Source organism: Bison bison, unplaced genomic scaffold (assembly GCF_000754665.1).
Source record: "Bison bison bison isolate TAMUID 2011002044 unplaced genomic scaffold, Bison_UMD1.0 scf7180017864291, whole genome shotgun sequence".
Taxonomy (NCBI): Eukaryota; Metazoa; Chordata; class Mammalia; order Artiodactyla; family Bovidae; genus Bison; species Bison bison.
The window spans coordinates 10734775-10756761 of NW_011494863.1; the positions used below are offsets into that span (position 1 = coordinate 10734775).

Genomic DNA, 21987 nt, shown 5'->3' on the forward strand with positions numbered 1-21987 from the left:
GAGCACGCTGGCCAGGAGCAAGACACAGGCCCCATCTCCCAGGGAGACAGCCTCAGGCACCCCGGCCTCAGCCAGCCCCAGGTGAGCTCAGAGGCCCTCGGCACCCCCATAGCTCCCAGGCAGGGAAACTGAGGCCAGAGTGAAGAAGGGACTTGTCTAGGATTATACAGTGAGTGAGGGATGCCAAAGCTGGGATTCATACCTGGTCTCCGGGCAGGGCTTTATCCACCCCCCATGTTGCTTTTCTTGGCATATTTTCTGCACAGTTCAAGCTTGCTGTGAACATGTTTCTGAATCTGTGTGCTCTCACAAGGGCCAACTCCATGAGGTCCGTGAGGACTTGATGGCTGGTTGTCCCAGCCTTCTGGATGCAATGCTCCCCCTCATGTAGAGAAGGTCTCCACTCCAAGGGCCTGTCTCTGCGTGGCTGCTTGTGACTTCCATCCTCTCTCAGCCTCAGTTTCCTTCTCTGTAAAATGGGAGCCATGCCCAAGAATCAGTGGTGGCCTGGCCCATTTCTCCTGGAAATCTTTCTGAGTCTCATTTCCCCTGTGTCTAGAACAACCTCTAGGGGTTGTTACTAGGAGTAAGGGAAATAAGCCACATTCAACAGCTGACACAGTGCCTGGCATGTAGCATGTGCTCAATAAACATAGCTGTTTATTATGAAGACTATCACTGTACAATAACAGTGTAATTGTTCTTGGGAACATTCAGTTCAGTTCAGTCGCTCAATCGTGTCCGACTGTTTGCGACCCCATGAATCACAGCACGCCAGGCCTCCCTGTCCATCACCAACTCCCGGAGTTTACTCAAACTCATGTCCATCGAGTCAGTGATGCCATCCAGCCATCTCATCCTCTGTCGTCCCCTTCTCCTCCTGCCCTCAATCCCTCCCAGCATCAGAGTCTTTTCCAATGAGTCAACTCTTCACATGAAGTGGCCGAAGTATTGGAGTTTCAGCTTTAGCATCAGTCCTTCCAATGAACACCCAGGACTGATCTCCTTTAGAATGGACCAGTTGGATATCCTTCAGTCCAAGGGACTCTCAAGAGTCTTCTCCAGCACCATAGTTCAAAAGCATCAATTCTTGCTGTTCTATTTAGCATTAGAGCAAGCACAGTTCTCATGGCCCAGCCAACTCTCCTTTCTCCCTCTTTGGGCCCACCCTCCTGGCTGAGAGCTTTGGACCTCATGGGCTCTGGCCAAAATTTCATGAGCTTAGGTAACCCCAGGGCCCTCTTGTCTAAGAATCATGTGCTGGATGTACCTGGTCTGGGTCTCTCCCCTCAAGTGAGCAGCCCAGCTGAATGCGAGCAAGCAAGCTCCCCTGAGGAGGAGGTGAAGGGGGTGTGAAGAGCACAGGGGAGGAACACAGACAGCACGCTCCAGGACTACACCGTCCTATTGGGGCCACTCGTGGCCATTTACAGGAATCGCCAAGGGGAAGAACGCAGGGTGCAAGGCGCTCCTGAATGTCACAAGATTAATCTGTCCGGGGCAGGTTTCCACAGCATAACTGAGAAGCTGGCTGAGGCTCGAGCTCATGAGAGATACCACCATATTTGGTCAAATACGAGACAGGGCTCTATTCTATCACTGGAAACTCCAGAGGGAGGGGGACTCTGAAAATACCTCCTCAAGCAACAAAGGCCCCCAGTCCCATCCCAGGCTGCCCCAGCCCCAACCCCCCTGTCCTTTGGACGTGTGAAACAGCCAGCATGAGGCGGCAAAGGATGGGGGCAAGCTGATTGTAACCTATGCAGCCTTCTTGTGCCCTTCTGCTGCTGCTGGTGGTGGGGTCCCACAGATATGCAGCTGGGGGGGCCCTCCCTGCATCCACAGAAAGGGAGAAATTAAAAGATGGGGATTGGGCTACAAGGGGGTTCCTCAGCTTCTCAGGACCCCTGAAACCACCACACTCTTCTTGCCTGCCAGCAACACACACTGTGGGCTTTCATCTCCCAAAGACAGGGCTTGGCTGCCTCAGCTTCCAACTTCGCAGATTCCAGGGTCCCGGCCCCAGAGTTCTAATGAGGCAGTCCCAGGAATCTGCACCTTACCAAGGCCCCAGTCAGGGAACTACAGGGCTCCTCACCCATCACCTGCCCCATCACCATTCTACCACAGGGAGACCAAGGCCCAGGGAGGGACAGGCCTTACCCAAGCTCACACAGCATTTTGGTGCACAGCTGAGTAAGGCTGGTTCGAGCACAATTTTTTCTCCTAATTCTTAAGCAGGGGGCCTGGATTCAATCCCTGTTCAGGGAACTAGATCCCACATGCTGCAACTAAGAGTTCACATGCTACAACTAGAGATCCCACATGCCACAACTAAGACCTGATGCAGGCAAATAAATAAATTCAAATACTTTTTAAAAAGACAGAGAACCTAGAAGCCAGGCCAGTCCTTCTGGTGGCCCCAGAGAGGGGAGGGGGATCTGTGGATACTTAAGCAGGTACAGTGAGGAGTCAAGGATGGACCCAGTCACCATCATTGGGTTTCCCAATCCTGGGCCAGCTCAAGCCAGGAAGCAGGCCCGTTCTTCCAACTTTGGTTTCTAGAAACCACTGAGAGGTCATCAGACCTAAAGGATATCCTGAGGATGAACCCTGGCTGATCCCTGAGGGACCTTACCCTGCAGGTCAGAGCCAAGCCTGAAGGAGGCATGATAACAGAGACCCCACAGGGACCCCTTAGGTCTTTTCTCACAGTCAGTGATCAATACAGGGGAATGAGGGAAGGGCTACATGGGCTGGAGAGCGAGGGGCAGGCAACGGTCGTGCTCAGAGCTACCAGGTCCCTGGGAGGCCGCCCAGCTAGAAGCGTTCTGTACTCACCGCCAGGTGGCACCACCAGAAAGCCAGATGTCCCAGAGGAGCAGGCACACCCAGGCAGAACTTTCATGCCAGCCACTCCTTTTCCCTGGATGAAAACAAGGGAACCAGGTAAGTAAAAATCTTGTGCCTGCCATGGCCACCAGAGCAACCCTAGCGTTGATGAGGACCAGTGCCCGGGACACCTTCCAGATCAGAGCAGGAACTGCATGACATACAACCAGCCAGGAGTGAGGGGGCAGGGGCCGGGTGGTGGCTTCTGTCTGCTGTGTGAGTGGCTGCCTTTACTTGGAGCACCTACCATGTGTTAGGCCCTAGGCCTCTGGCACCAGGACAACGTAATCTTCAGGAAAACAATAAGTAATAATAGCTGCTGCTTAATTCTACTTACTTAGACTGCCTGCATGCATGCACGCTCAGCCGCTCAGTCGCGCCCAACTCTTGCAACCCCACGGACAGTAGCCCATCAGGCTCTTCGGTCCATGGGATTTCCCAAGCAAGAATACTGGAGTGGGTTGCCATTTCTTCCTCCACTTAGACCACCTAGTACAGTGATAAGTCTTTCATGTGCATTGTGGTTGTTTGTTTTTTAATCTTTTGGCCACACTGCTCAACATATGGGATCTTAGTCTGCCGACCAGGGATTGAACCCGCGCTTTCTGCATTGGAAGCATGGAGTCTTAACCACTGGACCGCCAGGGAAGTACCACATGCACTGCTTTATTAAATCCTTCCAACCACCCTGTGGTGAAGTCTTAATTTGATCCTGAATCTACTGATGGGGAAACTGAGGCTCAGAGAGCCCAAAGTCACAGAGGATTCAAAGCAGATTTGATTCCTATGCATGCTGTTTCCTGGTGTGCAGGAAGGAGAGGGACATCACAGTCAGCAAGGAGGCAGGAGTGTCCAAATGGTCAGCTGGTCACTGAGGAGGGTCTATGCTTGCCTCAGCCACACCTTGACATCATCAAACCAGATCGTGCATGTTGGGGTGGTCATTGAACCCAAGACCAAACACAGTCCTCATAGGGATCTAAGAGTTCCCAGGCTATGGGTCTGGCGCCCAGCAATATTCCTGGCTCATAGCAGGCATTCACTAAATACCTGATGCATTCAATCCAAACAGCTATATATATGTGACACAGGGTGGTAATGCTGGGGTGGAGCATGGGAGGCCAGAGCAGCGGGGAACCAGAGGAGGAGATGCAGCCCAGGAGATCAGAGTTCAGAGGTTGACAGACCTGAGTTTTAATTCTGCCTCTGCCACTTCAGAGCTGTGTGACCTCAGGGAAGTTACTTGACATCTCTGAACTTAGTTTCTCATGCACAGTAGAGATAATAGTAACTTGGCTCTCAGTGGATGGTTGTGGGGACCAAACGAGATAATGCATGTTATAGCCCTTAGCAGAGCACCTGACAAAAGCAAGCCCTTAATCAGTGGCAGCTGCAGTTGTCACTGTGATTATTAAAACAAGTTTTGACTTGGGCCTTCCAAAGAATGCTTCTGGGGACCTCCCCGGTGGTCCAGTGGCTAAGACTTCGCCCTCCCAATGCAGGGGGCCCAGGTTTGATTCCTGGCCAGGGAACTAGATCCCACATGCTGCAACTAAGAGTTTGCATGCTGCAACCAAAGATCCCACATGCCACAACTAAGACCTGGTGCAGCTAAATGCATAATTTTTTTCTAAAAAAGGTTGCTACCTAGGATGTTCCTGGGTAGGAAGGGCATCATGATAGGGGGACAAGGATAGAACCAGCAGAAGAAAGCAGAGGTCCCTGTTCCCTGAGGGCCCACCCTGGAGCCTCGGCTGAGCCAGGAAGGCCTGTGGGATTCAGTGTAGAGATTTGCCCAAGTGGACCCAGTAAGGTCAGGGGAGGCAGGAGGAGACGAGCAGGCGCCTCTGCTGCAAGATGGAGGGGGCTGTGGCCAAGAGGGCGCATCCTCCACTGGAGGTCTTGGCTCTCCTGCCGAGCTGCCCACCCCATCCCCCACCCTCTCGGGGTAGGAGTTCTTCTCCCAGGCCCATATTTGCACAAATGCCTCCCTCACTGCTCGCTTCAGGGCCCCAGCCAAGAGGCACTATTTTAAGCTCCCTGGACGGGAACGCTGTTGGTGGGAACAGACCCAGCCAGAAAGCTCCCAGTTCTCAAAAAAGGGCAAGGCCTGGGTGAATGGGCGGCCACTGGGATATGCAGAAGGCCCACCACGTCCACATGACCCTCTGCCCAGGCCAGGAGCCAATGCCTCCGTTTCCAGGGGCAGTCAAGGAAACGTGAGTGGAGGCAGGGTAGGATTCTAAGAGTGGGCTTGTGCTCTGGGACTGGGTGGCCAAGGCCACTCTTCCACCCAGGATCCAGCCTTGAAAATGTCAAGTTTGTGTTTCTGGGTTGCAGATTGACACTGGGGAATATCTTGTGTTAGCCCTTACTAGTGTAAGAGCTCCTTTTAAAGCATCTTTGCTGGACACCTCCAGTGTAGGGCAATCATTTGTCTCTGAGATTGCACATCCCACTTTTCAGAGCTTTAGTTGTTGAAAATAACAGCGATAAAGGTTTTGCCTTTCATTATACTTCAGTCTCCTCCTATCACGCAATAGGGTGTAGTGGTAATTGCAGACTTCAGAAATGGTGCTTGAACACTTGCTTGCCACGTCCATTTTTTTCTCTAACTTCATTGAGCCTCAGTTGCCTCATAGGGTTGTTAAAATGGCTTTATCATAAAAATTATGATTTGCCCAGCATACAATAGATACTTAAGATTTGGCTAGTTTGGGTTGCTTTTATAGTAATGTGATTGGTTTGTGTGTGACTGTGTTTGTTGTATGGGTGTTTTTGTGATATGTGTGCTGTTTTTGCTTTCTGATCAGGAAGAACCAGAATAGGTTAATATTTAAAGCACAGACTTTGAACTATAGCAACTGCATCCCAGCCCCACCACAAAACAGCTGAGTCACCTCAGGCAAGTAACTTAACTCTTCTGAGCCTGTGTCCTCCTTGAGGGGAGGGAAAATTAATGGGAAAACGAACCTAAAGCACCCGGCACAGTGCGGGCTCAGTGAATGGCCATGCTACACATTATTCTGAGCTGTGCTCAATCAGGTCACACCAAACAATTCTAGAAGCACTTTCTTCTAGAACTTTTCAGCTGCCAGAGTGCCAGTAATAGCATGGACTGCCCTGGGAAAGAGTGAGCTCCCCATTAGCCGAGGTGTTTTAGTGGAGGCCAGAAGACCAGCTGTGAGGGAAATTCAAGAAAAACAGGGACTTGGGCTCTTTGAGCTTTATAAGTTCTCTTCCAACCCAGAGAAGTTGAGTCTGACGTCTGAGGCCTCAGGCCTCCAGGCAGGCCATCCTGCCTGCCACTACTTGCCCAGACAGAGACAGGAAGGAGCCCAAGGGGGCCTGTGAAGGATGTGGGATAAACAGCCTGTCCTCAGGGCAGATGGAGGCGCCGGGCCCCCTGCCCACCAGCATATCCTCCCCTCGGTCCCAGGGGATGTTTATACTCTGGTCAGAGTTTACAGGACGTCTGGACTTACAAAATCCAGAGTTCTGATTTCCTCCCCGCCAACTGTCAGCCCCTCCTCTTGCTGGGTGGGTCTGCACCTATTTTGGGTGGGAAGCCCCATCCTCCAGGGGAAGCAGGAAAAGGGTGAGAAATGTTCTCTTCAGTCTCCCAGAGCCTGGACCCCAGAGGCGGAGGGAGCTTGTGTTGTGGGGGATGAGCAGAGAAGGCAGTGGTGTCTCACAGCTGCTAATGGGAGAGGAGTCCTGGGAGGGAGAGGCAGGGGGAGGGGGGCACTTCCCTTGCAGCTTGGGTTCAAAGACCTGCTCCCCCCAACACAGCTAATAGTGGATGGTATTCACCAAAGTCTGACTTACATATTGGCTTCAGCTACTGGCTCAGATAGTGCTGTTTTTGTTGCCCAGGTTTTGGAGTATACCTGTATGCCCACAAATTTGTGGATGAGGTCTTGCCTGTGAGGGTTTCGTTTCAATATTGATTTGAAGAGTCATCAGGCGGAAGCTTCTTGCAGGCGTTGGACACACCTTATTCATATGTGCTTCTCAAGTGCCTGACTCCGGAGTCTGGGCCCCGCTGTGACCACGGCAGGATCTGCTGAGAAAAGAGAGAAACCCTAAGGCTACTCACTATGCAGCATTTGGGGGACAGGCAGAGACTCCAAGATCCATCACCTTCACTCTTCAGCAAGGAGCACTGATGGCCACAGCCAAGGCTTCTGTCCCCACCCTGCCTCCCTAGACCAGAAAACAGCCTGCAAAACTTGCAGGCTCTTAGAGCTGCAGTGAACTCAACCCAGGCCTCTCAACAGAAGCTCGTCCCTGTGGTCTGAGCCTCTTGGGAGACAATATTGAGAAGATGCACCAAGTGGGGGTTTGCATACCTTGTCTGGGAGGCTCTGTAAGTTTCTAGGAGCTGTGACCTTCAAGGTAGGAGCAAGGAAGAGCCTTAAGAAGTCTTGAGAAGGGTTTGTTCCCTTCATTTAACACATATATACTGAGCACCAACTATGTACCAGGCATTGTTCTAGGCACTGGGTGTACAGCAGTGAACAGTTAAAACATTTCCTGAGCTCATATTCTTTTAGAGGATGGTAGAGGTAACAGTATCAACATTTTAGGACAAGCCTGTGACTTAGGGTCTTGCTGGGCCCCTCTCTTCTCAGTCCCCTGTACCTCTTGTATCCGTGGGAACTCCTGCATCTCCTGGGAAGCCCATGACCTCAGCCCTCAGGGCATGTGGAGGAAGGTACAATGTCTCCAGAATGTGAAATCTTGCCAAATTTCCATTGGAAGGTCAGTTCTCATAAATACTGTATTTGTGGGGAAAGAGGAAGAAGTGCCTAGCGTGGAATCTATTTCCAAAGTCTGGTTCCCAGGAAAGAAGCCCCATCCATTCTTCTGCTGTTAGAAGATAGCACCAAGCTTTCTGACCCTGGGAGCTGGAGGTGGTCCAGGCCTAGCACCCAGGCAGATGCTGCAAGCAGTTGTGCTAGTGGTAACAGTGATACCCCTCTCAACTGGTCACACTCTACAGTTTACAAAGCACATTTACATCTGGGGCTTTATTTATTCCTGGCATCAATCCTATGTAAATGTAAGATTTTCACAGGAGCTCTCATAAGTAGGCAGAACAGTGAGAATTCAGATTTTTCCCTAAGATCTCTGCTTAATTATCCTACTGTGCTATCTGAAATGCTCATTTCCAAGTTAACACAGATGACTGAAAACACCAGAAACTAGACTTCTACATTTAACAGGAGGTTATACATTAAAAGAATAAAAAAAAAAAAAAAAAGACTTTCACAGGAGTTGAAACTGAGGCCCAGGGAAGGGAAATAACCTGCCCATGTTCATATAGTAGGTAAAAGGGTGGCAGAGCTTGAGATGAAAGGCCGGGCTCCCAAAGCCGCTTTTGACCCCCACCCAACCCTAACGTTTGCCCGTTAGGGAATGAGCACTGTATGTAGGCTGTGGTTAGAAGTGGGCACCCTGTCATTAGGCAGTGCACACAGAGCACCAAAAGCCATCCAGGTCATTTCTGACACAGCCTGGCTATGCTCTACGGACAAACCTACGTTCGAGGGAAATGCGTCTGAAGAGAGGGCTCGGTGCCCAAGGGATATGTTTTCTGAGTCAGCGCTGGAAAGAGTTCAAAGGTCAGGCTAACCGTGATCTCCATCCATCCTACCCCCCACCTCCACATCATGTGCTCTTGGAAAAAACTGGTTTTGGCTCTTCAGTCAAGGAGTCACATAACTATGTCCATAATTTTTTGTCTTCCATATTGGGATTCCTTTGCATTCTATCTTATTATCTCAACCACAGAGCCAGCTCTGACCCTGTCATTCCAGAATCACTTACGAATCTTGTTTTTAGACCATTTCTTAGAATCACAGGCTCAAGGGGACCTTGCACGTCATTTTGCTGGCGTCTCAGTGATACTCCTATCAGACGTTCCCAGTTTCTTATTAGTCTCTACTTCTTTTAAAAATGTCTATCTCCCCCGTTCTTCCATCTGCTGATGACAAATTTGCTCTTGAGAATACAAAGAATAAAGCTGATCCCTCTCTCTGTGACAAGTAGTATCAGTCAGGATGGGCCAAGTTGTGCTGCAGTAACAAGTAATCCTCTTGGAGGCTTGGCCCAGGAAAGGTGCCTTTCTCATCTACACGTCCTATGTAGGCTGCCTGAGTGGGCTCTGCTCATCAGAATCACTCAGCAACACAGTGTGGTGGAAGTTTCATCATGATACTTGCTTCCACAAGCACCATAATTGGATCAAAAGTATACAGGCAGTGGATTTACAAAGATCAATGACAGGTTCTGGAGTCTTGGCTCCAACCACTTATTTTCTTCAAGCAAATTATTTCATCTCTTCAAGGTTCTGTCTCTTATCTATAAAGTGAGGATCATGAGAAAGTACCTATCTCGCAGATTTGCTATGAGATTAACTGAGAGGATGGATGTAAACCCTTGGCCCAGAGTCTGGTTAATAGAAAGAACTCAATAAATGTCAGTTATATATAATGTTACCATGGAATTATGTTAACTGAATAGTGCCTACCAGCTCCAGACAGAACAGTGGTTCTTTCCACTATTCCTCATGTTGACCAGTTTGAATTCCTTTGAAGAGTTTTTTTATGATGCAAGTCATTTTCACACTATTTTTAATGTACTTTATCTCATGAGAGAGGCCCTTAAGGGTTCAAAGCTGAGGCACAAAAGGATACATCCATGTGTCTTTCCAACCCCAACCAATTTATCCAGTTCAAGGTACATTACCAAGTCCTTTTGATGAATCCAGAGAAGAGAAGTAAAATCTGGAGAATTCTTTCTTGAGTTACAACCCTGTGGTAGAGAAACACAGCAATCAAACTATAGAATGTCAGTGTGACAAGAGACTTTTAAAACAAGAAGGTCTCATCATGACCTCTCTTTTACAGAAGGGTAAACACAAGTCCAGAGAGGGAAGGGGACTGACACAGCAGTTCAGTGTCATAGCTGAGACCAGAACGCACTTCCTTCAATCCCAGCCTTAGGGCTTTCCACACATCACATAAGGGAACAACATTCTCTACCACTGGGCAAGGAGTGGGGCAGATATCTCGGAATTATAGCTTGTCCTCATTTCACAGAGTTGTGCTCTGATGGAGTTGTAAAGTTAAGAACTTTATAAACATTACCTTATTAAGGCTTCTTGGAAACCCAAAGTCACAGCTCCTCTGGGTCATGGGACATGCGTTGAGCATCCAGTGAACAAACAAAGGGTAACGTTACATTTTTCACTTCGTTTAGGAAACCTGGCTTCTAATTATAGGATTTGTTTAATAATCCCCGGTGGTTTACAAAGGCTTGGAGTCAGCCTGCAGTCCTGAGGGCTGCTGAGGAGTGTCAGATGTGGAGACACGGGCGGGGTGAGGGTAGGGAGCAGGGAGGGGGCCTCTGTGGCAAAGCGGAGAGATGGATAAGCAAAGTCAACTTAAGCCGAGGCCTGGAGGGGACTATTAAAGTAATTTCACCTAATCCCACCAACCATGTTGCTCCCATCTGGAAATTATCTCCAATAACTGCCCTCTGTTACCATAACCCTTTCATACAGGGGCAGTGAACCTGAACTTGCTCTGTGGCAAGCAGGTGAAACAATGAGCACACTGCTCTTGGCTTCTACAAAAAACTGACCCCTTTCATTAGCAGTCATGATTAGTGCCCTTCTCCTTGGGGAAACATGGACTAAGAGTTGGTTTGATCTCCATGGTTATTTAAACAAATATATTTTAAGTAAGTTATTTTCAAAAATAAATCTTTACAAATTTTGAAAAGTACTACATACTAATATATTCTATCTTCTTAACACACAAAAAAAGAAATTAGATAGAAATAAAAATATAAGTCCTTATAATTATAATAACTGTATATATAATAGAATATAGAATATAACTAAACCCCTTTAGTTAAATTCATCACCTCAGTGCAAATCAGGAAAAAAAAATCAAAAACAGAAAACTACAATGAAGTAAGACAAAATCACCCAAATTCCCATATTCTTGCAAACATCTAACAGTGTATTTTCACACACATGTGCAACCATACACACACTCACATGTGTCACAGGCAGTTCCTTTGCACCATTCAGGTTGTGGTTACTGTGGCCCAATTGCTCCTCAGACTTTAAATGTTCAAGGCCTCATATGCCAGTAAGCCCACAAAGCGAAGCACAATGCAGCCATTCTCCCAGAGGCTCTTACCACCATTCTCTTACACACCCTGCTGCTGCTACTGCTGCTAAGTTGCTTCCGTCATGTACGACTCTGTGTGAACCCATAGACGGCAGCCCACCAGGTTCCCCCATCCCTGGGATTCTCCAGGCAAGAACACTGGAGTGTGTTGCCACTTCCTTCTCCAATCCAGTGGTCCCCTAACCCTTACAGGTGTCTTGGGGGTATAGACAGTCATGAGCCCCACCTGGTGCTATATCAATGTGTCGACCATGATAGAAGGATATGACTGTCCAAGCAGAAGCTGCTCCTGGTGAGTTGCATCCAGAACTGTGGGTCAAGTTCACAATCCCCAAAGGGCCTACAGAGTTGAAAGCTAATATTCTCCCTAGACCAGGGAAGGGCTCCAAGCCAACTGCCTAGGGCCCTTCAACAGGGCAAATCTGTCCCATTTTCCAACAGCATTCATATGCCAGAGAGTCACAGAAATTTCAAAGGACTGTACCACACCATTGCCCCTCCCCTACAGCCGCTCCCTCCCCAGTGATCAGCACAAAAGATTTGTTAGGTCCCTCTCTCCCTGCCTTTCCCAGAAATACTCCCTTTGGGCAGTTCATAATGACCCTCTGTCCTGGTCTGTGGACTAAGGCAAGTCGAAACACAAACCTAACCTCCAGGAGGGCATCTTGCTACATCCACACTTACTCCTCCACACAGATACGTCATTTATTTTGTTATGGTAAAAATATGCACAACATAAAACTGAACATTTTAACTTTTTTAAGTGTACAATTAAACAGCATTAAGTACATTCACAGTGTTGTGCAATTATCACCACTATCCATTTCCAGAGCGTTTTCATCATCCCAAACAGGAACTCTACAGCCATTAAACATTAACTCCCCATCTTCTTCCCCCCAGGCCTGGCAACCACTATTCTTTCTGTCTCTATGACTTTGTCTCCTAGATACCTTATATAAGTGGAATCATACAGTATTCATCCTTTTTGTATCTGATTTATTTCACTTAGCATAATGTTGTCAAAGGTCACCCACGCTGTTGCATGTACCATAATTTTGCTCCTTTCTATGGCTGAATAACATTACATTGTATGCATGAACCACATTTTGTTTATTCACTTATCCATTTATGGACACTTCAGCTGTGTTCACATTTTGGTTATTGTGACTAATGCTGCTACAGAGGTCAGTGAACAAGTGTCTAAGTATCTATGGGTTTTGGTGGTGGTGATAATTATTATTATTATCATAGCCATCCATCCTGAAGAGTGTGAAGTGGTATCTCATTGCAGTTTGGCAAACACATCATTTTACTTAAATGGTATTATTCCATATATCTTCTTCTATACTGTGATCTTTAGCCTCAGTAATATGCTGTGGGCCGCTATCTATAAAATATTTTTGAGGGACTTCCCTGGTGGTCCAGTGGCTAAGACTCCATGTTCCTAATCAGGAACTAGATCCCACATGCCGCAACTAAGAGTTTGCATGCCATAACTAAAGATTACACATGCCACAGTGAAGATCCCACGGCCACAGCTGAGACCAGGCACGGTCAAATAAGTAAGTGAAATAAATATTTTAAAATACATGTATTTTTTAAAAATTGGTTTGATGACAATTATAAGCAGTTCTTCACTAATTGTTTATTACCTCTCAGAATCAAACTCGGTCAATGAAACAAAAGTTGTATGCTCATCACAGAAACATACGAGCTTGATTTTCAATGTTCGAAAACATGTTTCCCAAATGCTCACCTCTGAGCTCTGCCTTTGGGCCAAATTAGCATCAAATAAGGGCTAGGGGTCAGGGACAGGTTGGGGTGAGAACATGAGGTGTGAGATAAAGCTCACAGGCTCTAAGGGCTGGAAGGGACTTGTCAAGCTGTCGTTCAGTCTGTTAGCTGTCCTGGTAAAGTGATGAGTTCTCTGACCCATCAATTTATCAAGATACCCCATTAGTACATCTCTTCCTTGAGTAAATCCACTGACTCAAAAAGTCCTTCCTGGGACTTCCCTGGCAGTCCAGTGGTTAAAGCTCTGTGCTCTGGGGGTGAAGGTTCAATCCCTGGTTGGGAACTAAAATCCCACATGCCCCCGCCAAAAAAAGTCTTTGGGAGGGATTGGGGGCAGGAGGAGAAGGGGACGACAGAGGATGAGATGGCTGGATGGCATCACTGACTCGATGGACGTGAGTCTGAGTGAACTCCGGGAGTTGGTGATGGACAGGGAGGCCTGGCATGCTGCGGTTCATGGGGTCGCAAAGAGTCGGACACAACTGAGCGACTGAACTGAACTGATGTAGGTCTAAACCCCATCTTCCTTCAGGTTCAACTGCACCAGTTCAACCTCTTCTTTGATCACCAATAGAGGTGGAGTAGCTTTGCTCCATTCCCGAATCTCCTGGTCTCCAGGCCCCTCCGCCTCCCACTAGGGATTACCTTGCCCCTGACAGCACACACCCTCTGAGGACAGGGAACTCACCAGACACTCTCATTCTTAGCCCCTAACAAGAAGCTGCCCTCACCTCCCCAGATGCCTCACTCTGGCCTCCTCACAAAGCCAGAGTCTCTGCTTCCCCTGGGAAGGGAGGGGTTTCATGGCTGCCTCGCCACAGTGTGGAGAGAAAAGCCACATCACACAATGGTTAGTAGACATAAGGCACTAATAACTCCCAAGAGAGGGCATGAGAGCAAGCAGAAATGGTTTCCAAAATGTTTGAGACAGATCTGGGGAGACTGTATCACAAACGGCTGCCATTTAGTTAGTCTCTTGAGATATTATGGCTCCTGGACACCTCCTCTCCTAGGATCTGCCTCCAGGTCATTTCAAATACTTGCTCTGACCTCTAGTCAAAGACTTCCTGATAAAGGAAACTTGGCTCACAAGGGTGGCCGACTCATGCTTGGCCAAGCACAGAGTTCGTGAGTATTCAAATAGTGGGTCTCTCCGTGACTTACACTGATTATTTTTCTGTTTTCTTCTCCGTCTTGATGTAATATCCTGATGTGACAGTAGCAGAAGTAACAGAAGCATAAATTAAGTTTCACAGCTTCCAAAGTGGACATTCCATAATTTTGATGGCTCCATCGGGCTGGCTTTATCTTTTCCCTGGGGTCCTCTGGTGGTGCTTTGGATTGTCAGACGAAACACTGAGCAGGGTAGAGGGTGGGGGTGACAAGCCTTCGTCGCCACAGTCTTACACCCCAGGGGCACACGTGTGAATGGCATCCATCTTCTTGGCTCAGGAAGGAAGCAGATGACATGAATAGCAAGCCTGCTGTGTCAAGTGTGGGGTAGATACCTGGCATTTACTGAACACTTATTCTGGAGCCCCACAGGACTGACCCCTTCATAAGCACTGTCTGGCTTCATCTTAACAGCAACCCTGGGAGGTGAGGGCTGCTTCTGGCTCCATTTTACAGAGGAGGAAAGTGGGGGTCACAGATGTTAAACACAGTTCCCATCCCCACCCGCTGTGGGAAGCAGCAGAGGCAGTGCTCCAGACTTGGCCCATCCCCTAGGACTGCACCCCACCTGACCCTCACGGCAACACCAAAAGGCAGGCCCTGTGCTCCCCACTTCACAGAGCAGCAGCTAAACAACTGCACCCAGACCTCACAGCCAAGAAACTGCGAAGGGAGGAACAAACACAAGCTCCCGAGAAGAGATTTCTTTCCTCAGAAGGAACGAAGTCGGGGTGAAGACCCTCTTACTAGACCAGGAGCCTCTTAAGACCAGGTACAGTGTAGGGCTCAGCATGCCACACCCCTGGGGCCACCTAGCTGCCCCACGCAAGACGGCCTGAGGGAATTCTAGAGGTAATCCTGCCCCAAGAAAGGGAAGGGGAGGGCAGCAGCCCCGTGTGGGCCAGGGGTCCAGGGGACCATGAATGAGAGTCTGAATGAAGGTGACTGGGGTCCAGCCAGCCTCACCACAGAAAGGAAGCTCTGAGCAACAAGGCCACTGGGAGGAGCCCTCCACCGGCCTCAGCTCCACAGACATCTCGCTCCTCTGCCCACGGCTGCTGGCTCCACAGACATCTTCTGGCGGTCCCTCGCCCGCACTGCAGGAGGCCTGGGGACTCACCCTCCCCAGGGGAGTCGTGCTCTCTGGGAAGAGCCGGATGAAAAGCAACTACTTTAGTAGATACATACGAAATAGGCACAGCCCTGGAAGGCAGCAAGCAGAGGCAGCGATGGAGACTAACACTATGGCCAGACAAGGCTTCTCCCAGAGGTGACTTCTGAGGCCAGAAGCAGGAGGAGGAGCCAGCCATGGGAAGATTAGGGAGAGAGCACTTTTGTCAGAGAGGACTGCAATGCAAAGGCACTGAGGCATGAAAAATGTTAAGGACTATCTAAGAGCCTCTGATGGCCAGAGTATAATGAGAAAGGGCGAAGGACAGGCATTTCTCTAGGCTAGGACTTCAGGGGAAGGACAGCCCTAGAGGCAGGTCCTCATACTCCCTTTCCTGCCGGTCGCAGGCCCCGTGTGTGACCAGGGCAGGCCCTACCCTTCTGGGGCGCCAGCCTTCTTTGCACAATGATGCGATTGGCCCCCCAGCGTCCCAACTTTCTAGAGAGCGGATTTACTTCCTCGGGGTCACCTATCCCCTGCCATTCCCACCACCCTCTGGACCCCAGGAGTCAGGACGGGTATCTTCCCTGCCAGAGATTCCCAGAAAAAAACTCAGCACTCCCACTCCAGTCTTGGGACACAGGGGCCAGGGGAGAGGGAGGAAATTCTCACACATAGCTTGCTCCCAGGGAGTTTGCTCATGTTCCCAGGCTGACAACTGGCAACCCTCAGAACTCTGGCCCCTACCCCCTTCCTCCTCCTCCTCTCCCTGCCTCCCGCTCTCCCCCCAGCCCCCCTTCTCCAGCTTAATGACTTCCACATGGGCCTCTGGCAGCTGGAGCCAAGCCTCCCAGCATTGTCTGAAATCTCCAAATTTAGAAGAAATATGAAAATTGTCAACCACTCCTTCCTTAGGGGGTAAAAGCAACATTCGGCACCAGGGGCAGGTCAAGGCGAGGCAGTCACGTGGCAGGCGCCTGGGCCAATGGGGAACCCGGAGAGGACTCAGCACCCGCCTCGCCCCAACACCGGGCTCGCCTCTTCAGCTCATATAAGGTAAAAGGCAGAGGGGTCTTTGCGGCCAGGGAGCAGCGGGCAAGGGGCTAAGGGGAGGGGGGCCCAGTGCCAGCTGTTTAAAAGTGCCCCTGTGGCAGGGGCAGTGAGGGGTAACAGAGGCCCAGTGAAGTTAGTTGAGAAGCAGTGATACCTCCAACCATCCCCCAAATGGGCTGGCCCACGTCTCCAGGCCACAAGGAGCCACACCTGGATGGACCCCAAGAGAGGTAAGAACCAGTGGCAGACAGGGGTCTGTGAGTCTAGTTGTGTGTGTGTGTTGGGGGGGGTGTTTCTGTGGTATCCTCCTCCCCCCGGAGACCCCCAGGGGATGCTCCGTCGGGGTTCTGATCCTTGGTCTCTTGCTAATCCCCTCTGGGCCTCAGTTTCCGCATCTGTGCAGAGCCTGGACTGGATGATCTCTAAGCACCCATCTTGCCCTGACCAGATGTGCAGATCTGTGATCCTGTTGGCTTTGGGGACTCCTTGTGGCTGTGGTTAAATGCAGGGGGTGGGAGCAGAGGGAGGGGATGGCATCGATGTCCCACCATCTGAGCATCACCACTGTAGCCGAGTCTGGGCCCATCTTGCTGACTTCGCTATAGACAATGCTTCTTCCTTGTCTATGAGGTTTGATTTCTCAGCCCTAAGAGCCTGGGGCTTCTGGCAAGTAAAATTGTTTTCAAATAATGGTTTCAAGAAACAAAGCTGTTGGAGAAGCTATGTTAGCTCAGGTTCCAGCAGACAGGCAGCGAGGCGGGAAGGCCAGGGTGTTGGCTGAGAGGCCGCAGTGGGTAGGGCACACTGGCTGGGGGATGGTGGCAAGCTCCAGCCTCAGCTCTGCTTCTCACTGCCTGGTCCTGTGGCCCCAGGCAGACACCCTACCCTCTCTGGGTTGCAGTTTCCCATCTGTACTGTGAGGCCATCAGACAACACAGTCTCTGTGCTTCTGAGGACGTGGTTTTTGAGCCCTGTTTGAGCCTAGAGGGCAGCTGGTGTTGGGAAGTTTCCCCAGGAGGCCCTGAGCTAAGTCTGCCATTTGACAACAGGATTAGGGGCCAAGCTGACACCTGGAGCCCAGGGATGTACTTGGAGGTTGAGCCTCAGGAGGTGGAAAGAGCTGAAGCATCTCTGACTGCAGGCTTGGCCAAGGGAAGGGTCAGCCCACAGCCCTGAGACCTCAGGATGAGCCTGCCCCAAGGCAGCCTCTGCTGGGGAAGGTGCTAGTCTCTAAATTCAGTGTACTAAGGGTTCAGGATCTTGGAGGGAGTTGGGGACAGCAGAGAGTTTCAGTGAGGTGAGGTGGTGGAGCCAGGGGATTCAGAGGAAAGCAGAGGACTTGCAATGGGGAATGTGGGAGGCAGGGCTGGAAGACACAGCTCTTCTGAATATGCTCTGGCCACATCTAGGGCTCAGAATGGACACAGTCCTCCAGTGTCAGCCTGCCCAGCACTTTCACCTCCCACTGTTGGTTACACAAGATCCGAGGCCACAACAGTCCAAAAGCAGACTCTGGAACCAACTGCCTGGGTCCAATTCTGGCTTGTTTTTACTTACAGAACACATGACCTTGGGCAAGTCACTTGCCATCTCTGAGCCTCAGCTCCTCGTCTATAGAACAGCTATGATCTCTGTTCTGACCTCACTTGGCTGTCCTAAGGCGTGAGGGACATATGTACCTAAGAGCAAGCTCCTCTGTCCATGGGATTTCCCAGGCCAGAACACTGGAGTGGGTTGCCATTTCCTCCTTTAGGGGATCTCCCCAATCCAAGGATCGAACCCACATCTCCCATGTTTCCTCCATTGTAGGCAAATTCTTTACCTGCTAAACTATCAGGGAAGCCTAAAAGCAGTATAAATGGGGCTCATGTTCATTACATTTGGGCCCTAGTCCTCTTGTGAAGCAAGATAACCTTAGCTATATTTAGAGAGAAGTGAGAGTGAGGACTGGCCAGGGAGCACCCTGAATTGCTAAAGAGAGAACAGGGTCTGGAAAGAGGCAAGAGGGGTGAGGTCAGAGGTCAGAGGTTACAAGGCACAGGAGAGGGGTCAGCTTGAAATGTGTAAAGGGCTAGGTGAAGTCTCATTTTCCGCATATATAATAGGGCATTTTGTGGGTCATGTGTCCCAAAGTGTGGTGTCTGAAGCACTGCACACTCATCAGCTGACAGAATCCTGGCTGAGGCAGGAAGCTGTACTCCAGCCTCTCCAGGAAACCACAGGTGTATGGAGTTTGGAGAATGCTGTGCTGTCAAGTAGCTCGAGGCCCTTACAAACATAGTCGAGGTCACTGAACCCAGAAAAAGAGAGTATTGCTTTAGGTCACACAGAGAGCTGATGGCAGAACTACAGCACAACAAGCCTCTGCCAGCAAGGTGGTATGGATAGAATCACACTGCGATTGCGACGGCAAAGGCCTAAGGCCTTTACACAAATTACAGTAATTCACAACAACCCTGTAAGGTAGGGACAACAATTATCCTCATTGCACAGATGAGGACACTGAGAAAGAGAGGTTAAGTAGCTCGCATGGGGTCACACAACCGGTGAACTATTAACCTGGACACAGTATGTCTATCCGCTGCTCCTGCCCCTTTGTCCCCAGGAGTCTCCTACCTCCTGCCCTGCTCCTTGGACACCACACTCCATAACTTCCTGGAGACCCTCCAAAGCACCTCATGAATGTGTACAGGGAATCTCCCCCCTCTCTTGCATTATCACTTAATCCTTCCAGGATTACCCTGGGGCAGGATCAGCATCATTCTACCATCCTAATCCATAGGGAAAAAAACCACTGGAGTTTACCCAAAGTCACACCGCTAGAACTGGCGGAGGGGGTTTGAACCCACTCTGCAAAGTGCATGCTTGTAGTCTGCCCACCAGGACACCTCTGAGTGCGAGGATGAGAAATCCCACTTCTCGAGGAGACCGAGGCTAAGTGGGTGACCACACTAGAGTTTGAACCTGAGTCTTCTAGTTCCAAGGCCATCGCTCTTCCTTTAGCTCCACCACTGCCAAGAAAGAAAAGGGTCTGCTTGTTATTGGTCCCTAGGAGCCACAGGACAGCTCTTTGGGCAAAGTCAGCCCTTTCCCAGGCTGGCTTGTGCCAGGGAACAGCTGACACACACACAGCCCTGAGGAATACAAAGCTCCAGTCCCGGTGCCACCCCTGACCTGTGGGGCTGTGACTTATTCGCTGTGTGAGCCCTGAGGGTGGGAGAAGATAGCCTCTGAGGTCCTCATCTCCAGGCTCCGCCTGGGCCCTGCCTCAACAGTGATTTCCCAACTAAACAGGCCCTGGGGCTCAGGGCCATGGGTTGTGCAAAGGATCATGATAAAGCTTTTTCCAATTGTGGTTATTATGACCATTTTTGTCCACATCTCCTGAAGCACATGAGCCAGAGTTTCTCTGGGGTTCATATTTAGAGAGGGATTGCTAGGTTCTGGTGTGCATGCCTATCAACTTCACAGGAAAGCACCAGATTATCTTCCAAAGTGGCCAATCCATGTCACAGCTTCCACCAGCAGTAGGTGAGCATTCCCTTCCTTGACAAGCCTTGAAATTACCTGAATTCTTGTTATATACTTTGTTCTTACTGAATTTGTATAATTAAGAAGGAAGAAACAGAAGTGCTTTAACACTACTGTCCACGTGGGTATTTAGAAACTTGCCCTACATGCACCAAGTTGCAGGGCAGCCTGCAGGCCCTGGATGGGGGTGGGCACAGCCCACATGGCCCTCCCCCAGCCCAGCAGTACGCAGGGGCCTCGGGCCAATTGGAGATTGCCTGCGACAGTCTGCAGGAATTTGGGGTGGGGAAAGAGCCCACGGTGTCTGCCACCTCCTAACAGCCTGTCTAGACAACCCTGGCCCCACGGGGCTTCACCACACATGGTGAAACCCCACAGAGACCGGCCCCCTCCCTTCTTGCAAAAGAGGCTTGTTGGCGACAGTGCTTCATCACCAGAAACCTTTTCTCCAGTTCAAAACAGGAATGCACCGCATGAGTCACCCACTCTCGTGGCCCATGGATCACCCACTCATCAGGCCCCTTTTTGTTTGGATGAGAAAACAGAGGCTGACTCTGGAGCCAGGGACCTTTCCAGTGTGGGCTGAATGAATCCCCATGCCCAGGTGATAAGGAGACCAGGCTGGTCAGAGCGCTGCTAGGGTGAGCTAAGATGCAGCAGTTCCATTCAGTTCAGTCACTCAGTCGTATCCGACTCTGCGACCCCGTGGACTGCAGCACGCCAGGCTTCCCTGTCCATCATGAACTCCCGGAGCTTGCTCAAACTCATGTCCATTGAGTCAGTGAAGCCATCCAACCATCTCATCCTCTGTCATCCCCTTCTCCTCCCGCCTTCAATCATTTCCAGCATCAGGGTTTTTTCAAACAAGTCAGTTCTTCACATCAGGTGGCCAAAGTATTAGAGTTTCAACTTCAACGTCAGTCCTTCCAATGAATATTCGGAACTGATTTTCTTTAGGATGGACTGGTTGGATCTCCTTGCAGTCCAAGGGGCTCTCAAAGAGTCTCCTCCAACACCGCAGTTCAAGATGCAGCAGGCTGGCCATTAAAGGTGCCAGAGAGGAGTCAGGCTGCTTGGGTTTGAATCACAGATCTGCCCCATAACAGCTGTGTGACCTTGGGCAAGGTAAGAGTACCAGCCTCATTAGGTTATTGAATCATCTGGATTAAATGAGTTACAACTCATGAAGTCCTTAGATCAGTGACTGGCACATAGTACTCAATAAATAAATAACTGTCCAAATGTGATGACAAAAGGCAGTTTCTTTAGGTGGGAGGAGGTGCCATATGAAGCCTCAACTCCACCCTCCACGTAGGGGGATAATCTACTCTTGCTCCTTCAGAAATAACAATAACTACATATCAAGTCTTCCCAAGCAGCCAGCTCTCCACCCAGCACTCTCTGAAGTAAATACCATGATCCCTCTGGAAACCCAGAGGCTCAGAGAGATTTAGCCATTTGCCCAAAGTCACACAGCTTTATAAAAGGCTCAGGTGGGGCTCAAACCCAGGTCTGGCTGACTCCAGAACCCATGCACAGAAACCCTAGCACTGTCCTGACTAGTCTGTGAGCAAAAGCTACCTCTGGTTGTACTCGTCTAGTAGGAAAAGTCTTGGCATTTAGGAAGGGGGCCATTTGAAGCATGATGCCTCAGTAAGATAAAAACAGAGCCCCCCTTTCCCATCCCCATGCCCGCTCAGGGGCAAAAAATTTCAGACAATGCTTCTCACCAGTGAGCATACCTTACTGTGGGCTGAGTGCCCCCGGGGCCTGGTCAGTCCTGGGCTGCCCCTGACTAGCACAGCTCATCGGTTCTTTGAGGAAGAAGCCGCCTCACTCCTGCACATCCCTGAGAGTGCACATTCCAGCCACAGGCCTGGGTGCCCTCCTCTGAGGTCCTCCTCTGACCCAAGCCAGGCTCCGAGGGAGATGGAAAACACACTGGACGCTGCAAGCTTGGCAGGGACACTGCTCGGCTGCCTCTAGCTCCTGCCCCTACCTTGCTCCTCCTTCAGGGAAACAGATCAGGTTGAAGTGTTCAAAGGCAGGCTGCCGCCTTGGGAGGCCGTCCATAGTGGCCATGACACCACCCTGGCAGGGCTGCTGGGCTCCAAGGTCACTGGTCAGTCTGCCCAGAGCCTGCCGGACCTCAGGCATGTGACCCAACAACTCCATTGTGTCTGAGGGCATCTGATGAAATAAGCTGAACAAGATGGGGAGAAAGGG

General features: G+C 50.1%; 1 protein-coding gene and 1 long non-coding RNA gene across 7 annotated transcripts in view; one reads left to right on the forward strand and one right to left on the reverse strand.

Moving 5' to 3' along the window:
* IL17B (interleukin 17B) overlaps nucleotides 1-21987 on the reverse strand; it is a 32803-nt gene that overhangs the window by 4583 nt on the left and 6233 nt on the right. Inside the window, exons 2-6 of one of the 6 annotated variants that reach the window (XM_010850529.1) lie at nucleotides 14058-14335; nucleotides 9646-9711; nucleotides 6783-6955; nucleotides 2842-2926; nucleotides 203-469 (exon numbers count right to left, since the gene is read on the reverse strand). In XM_010850529.1, coding sequence (XP_010848831.1) covers nucleotides 203-325 — 123 coding nt within the window. In that variant the 5' untranslated portion in view covers nucleotides 326-469; nucleotides 2842-2926; nucleotides 6783-6955; nucleotides 9646-9711; nucleotides 14058-14335. Of the gene's footprint in view, nucleotides 1-202; nucleotides 470-2841; nucleotides 2927-6782; nucleotides 6959-9645; nucleotides 9712-14057; nucleotides 14336-21503; nucleotides 21982-21987 lie in introns of those variants that run through there. The other 5 variants (XM_010850531.1, XM_010850527.1, XM_010850526.1 and 2 more) reach the window with 5 other exon arrangements.
* LOC104996298 overlaps nucleotides 16209-21987 on the forward strand; it is a 21812-nt gene continuing 16033 nt past the window's right edge. Inside the window, exon 1 of the long non-coding RNA XR_826171.1 lies at nucleotides 16209-16460. This is a non-coding gene — a long non-coding RNA (uncharacterized LOC104996298). The remainder of the gene's footprint in view (nucleotides 16461-21987) is intronic.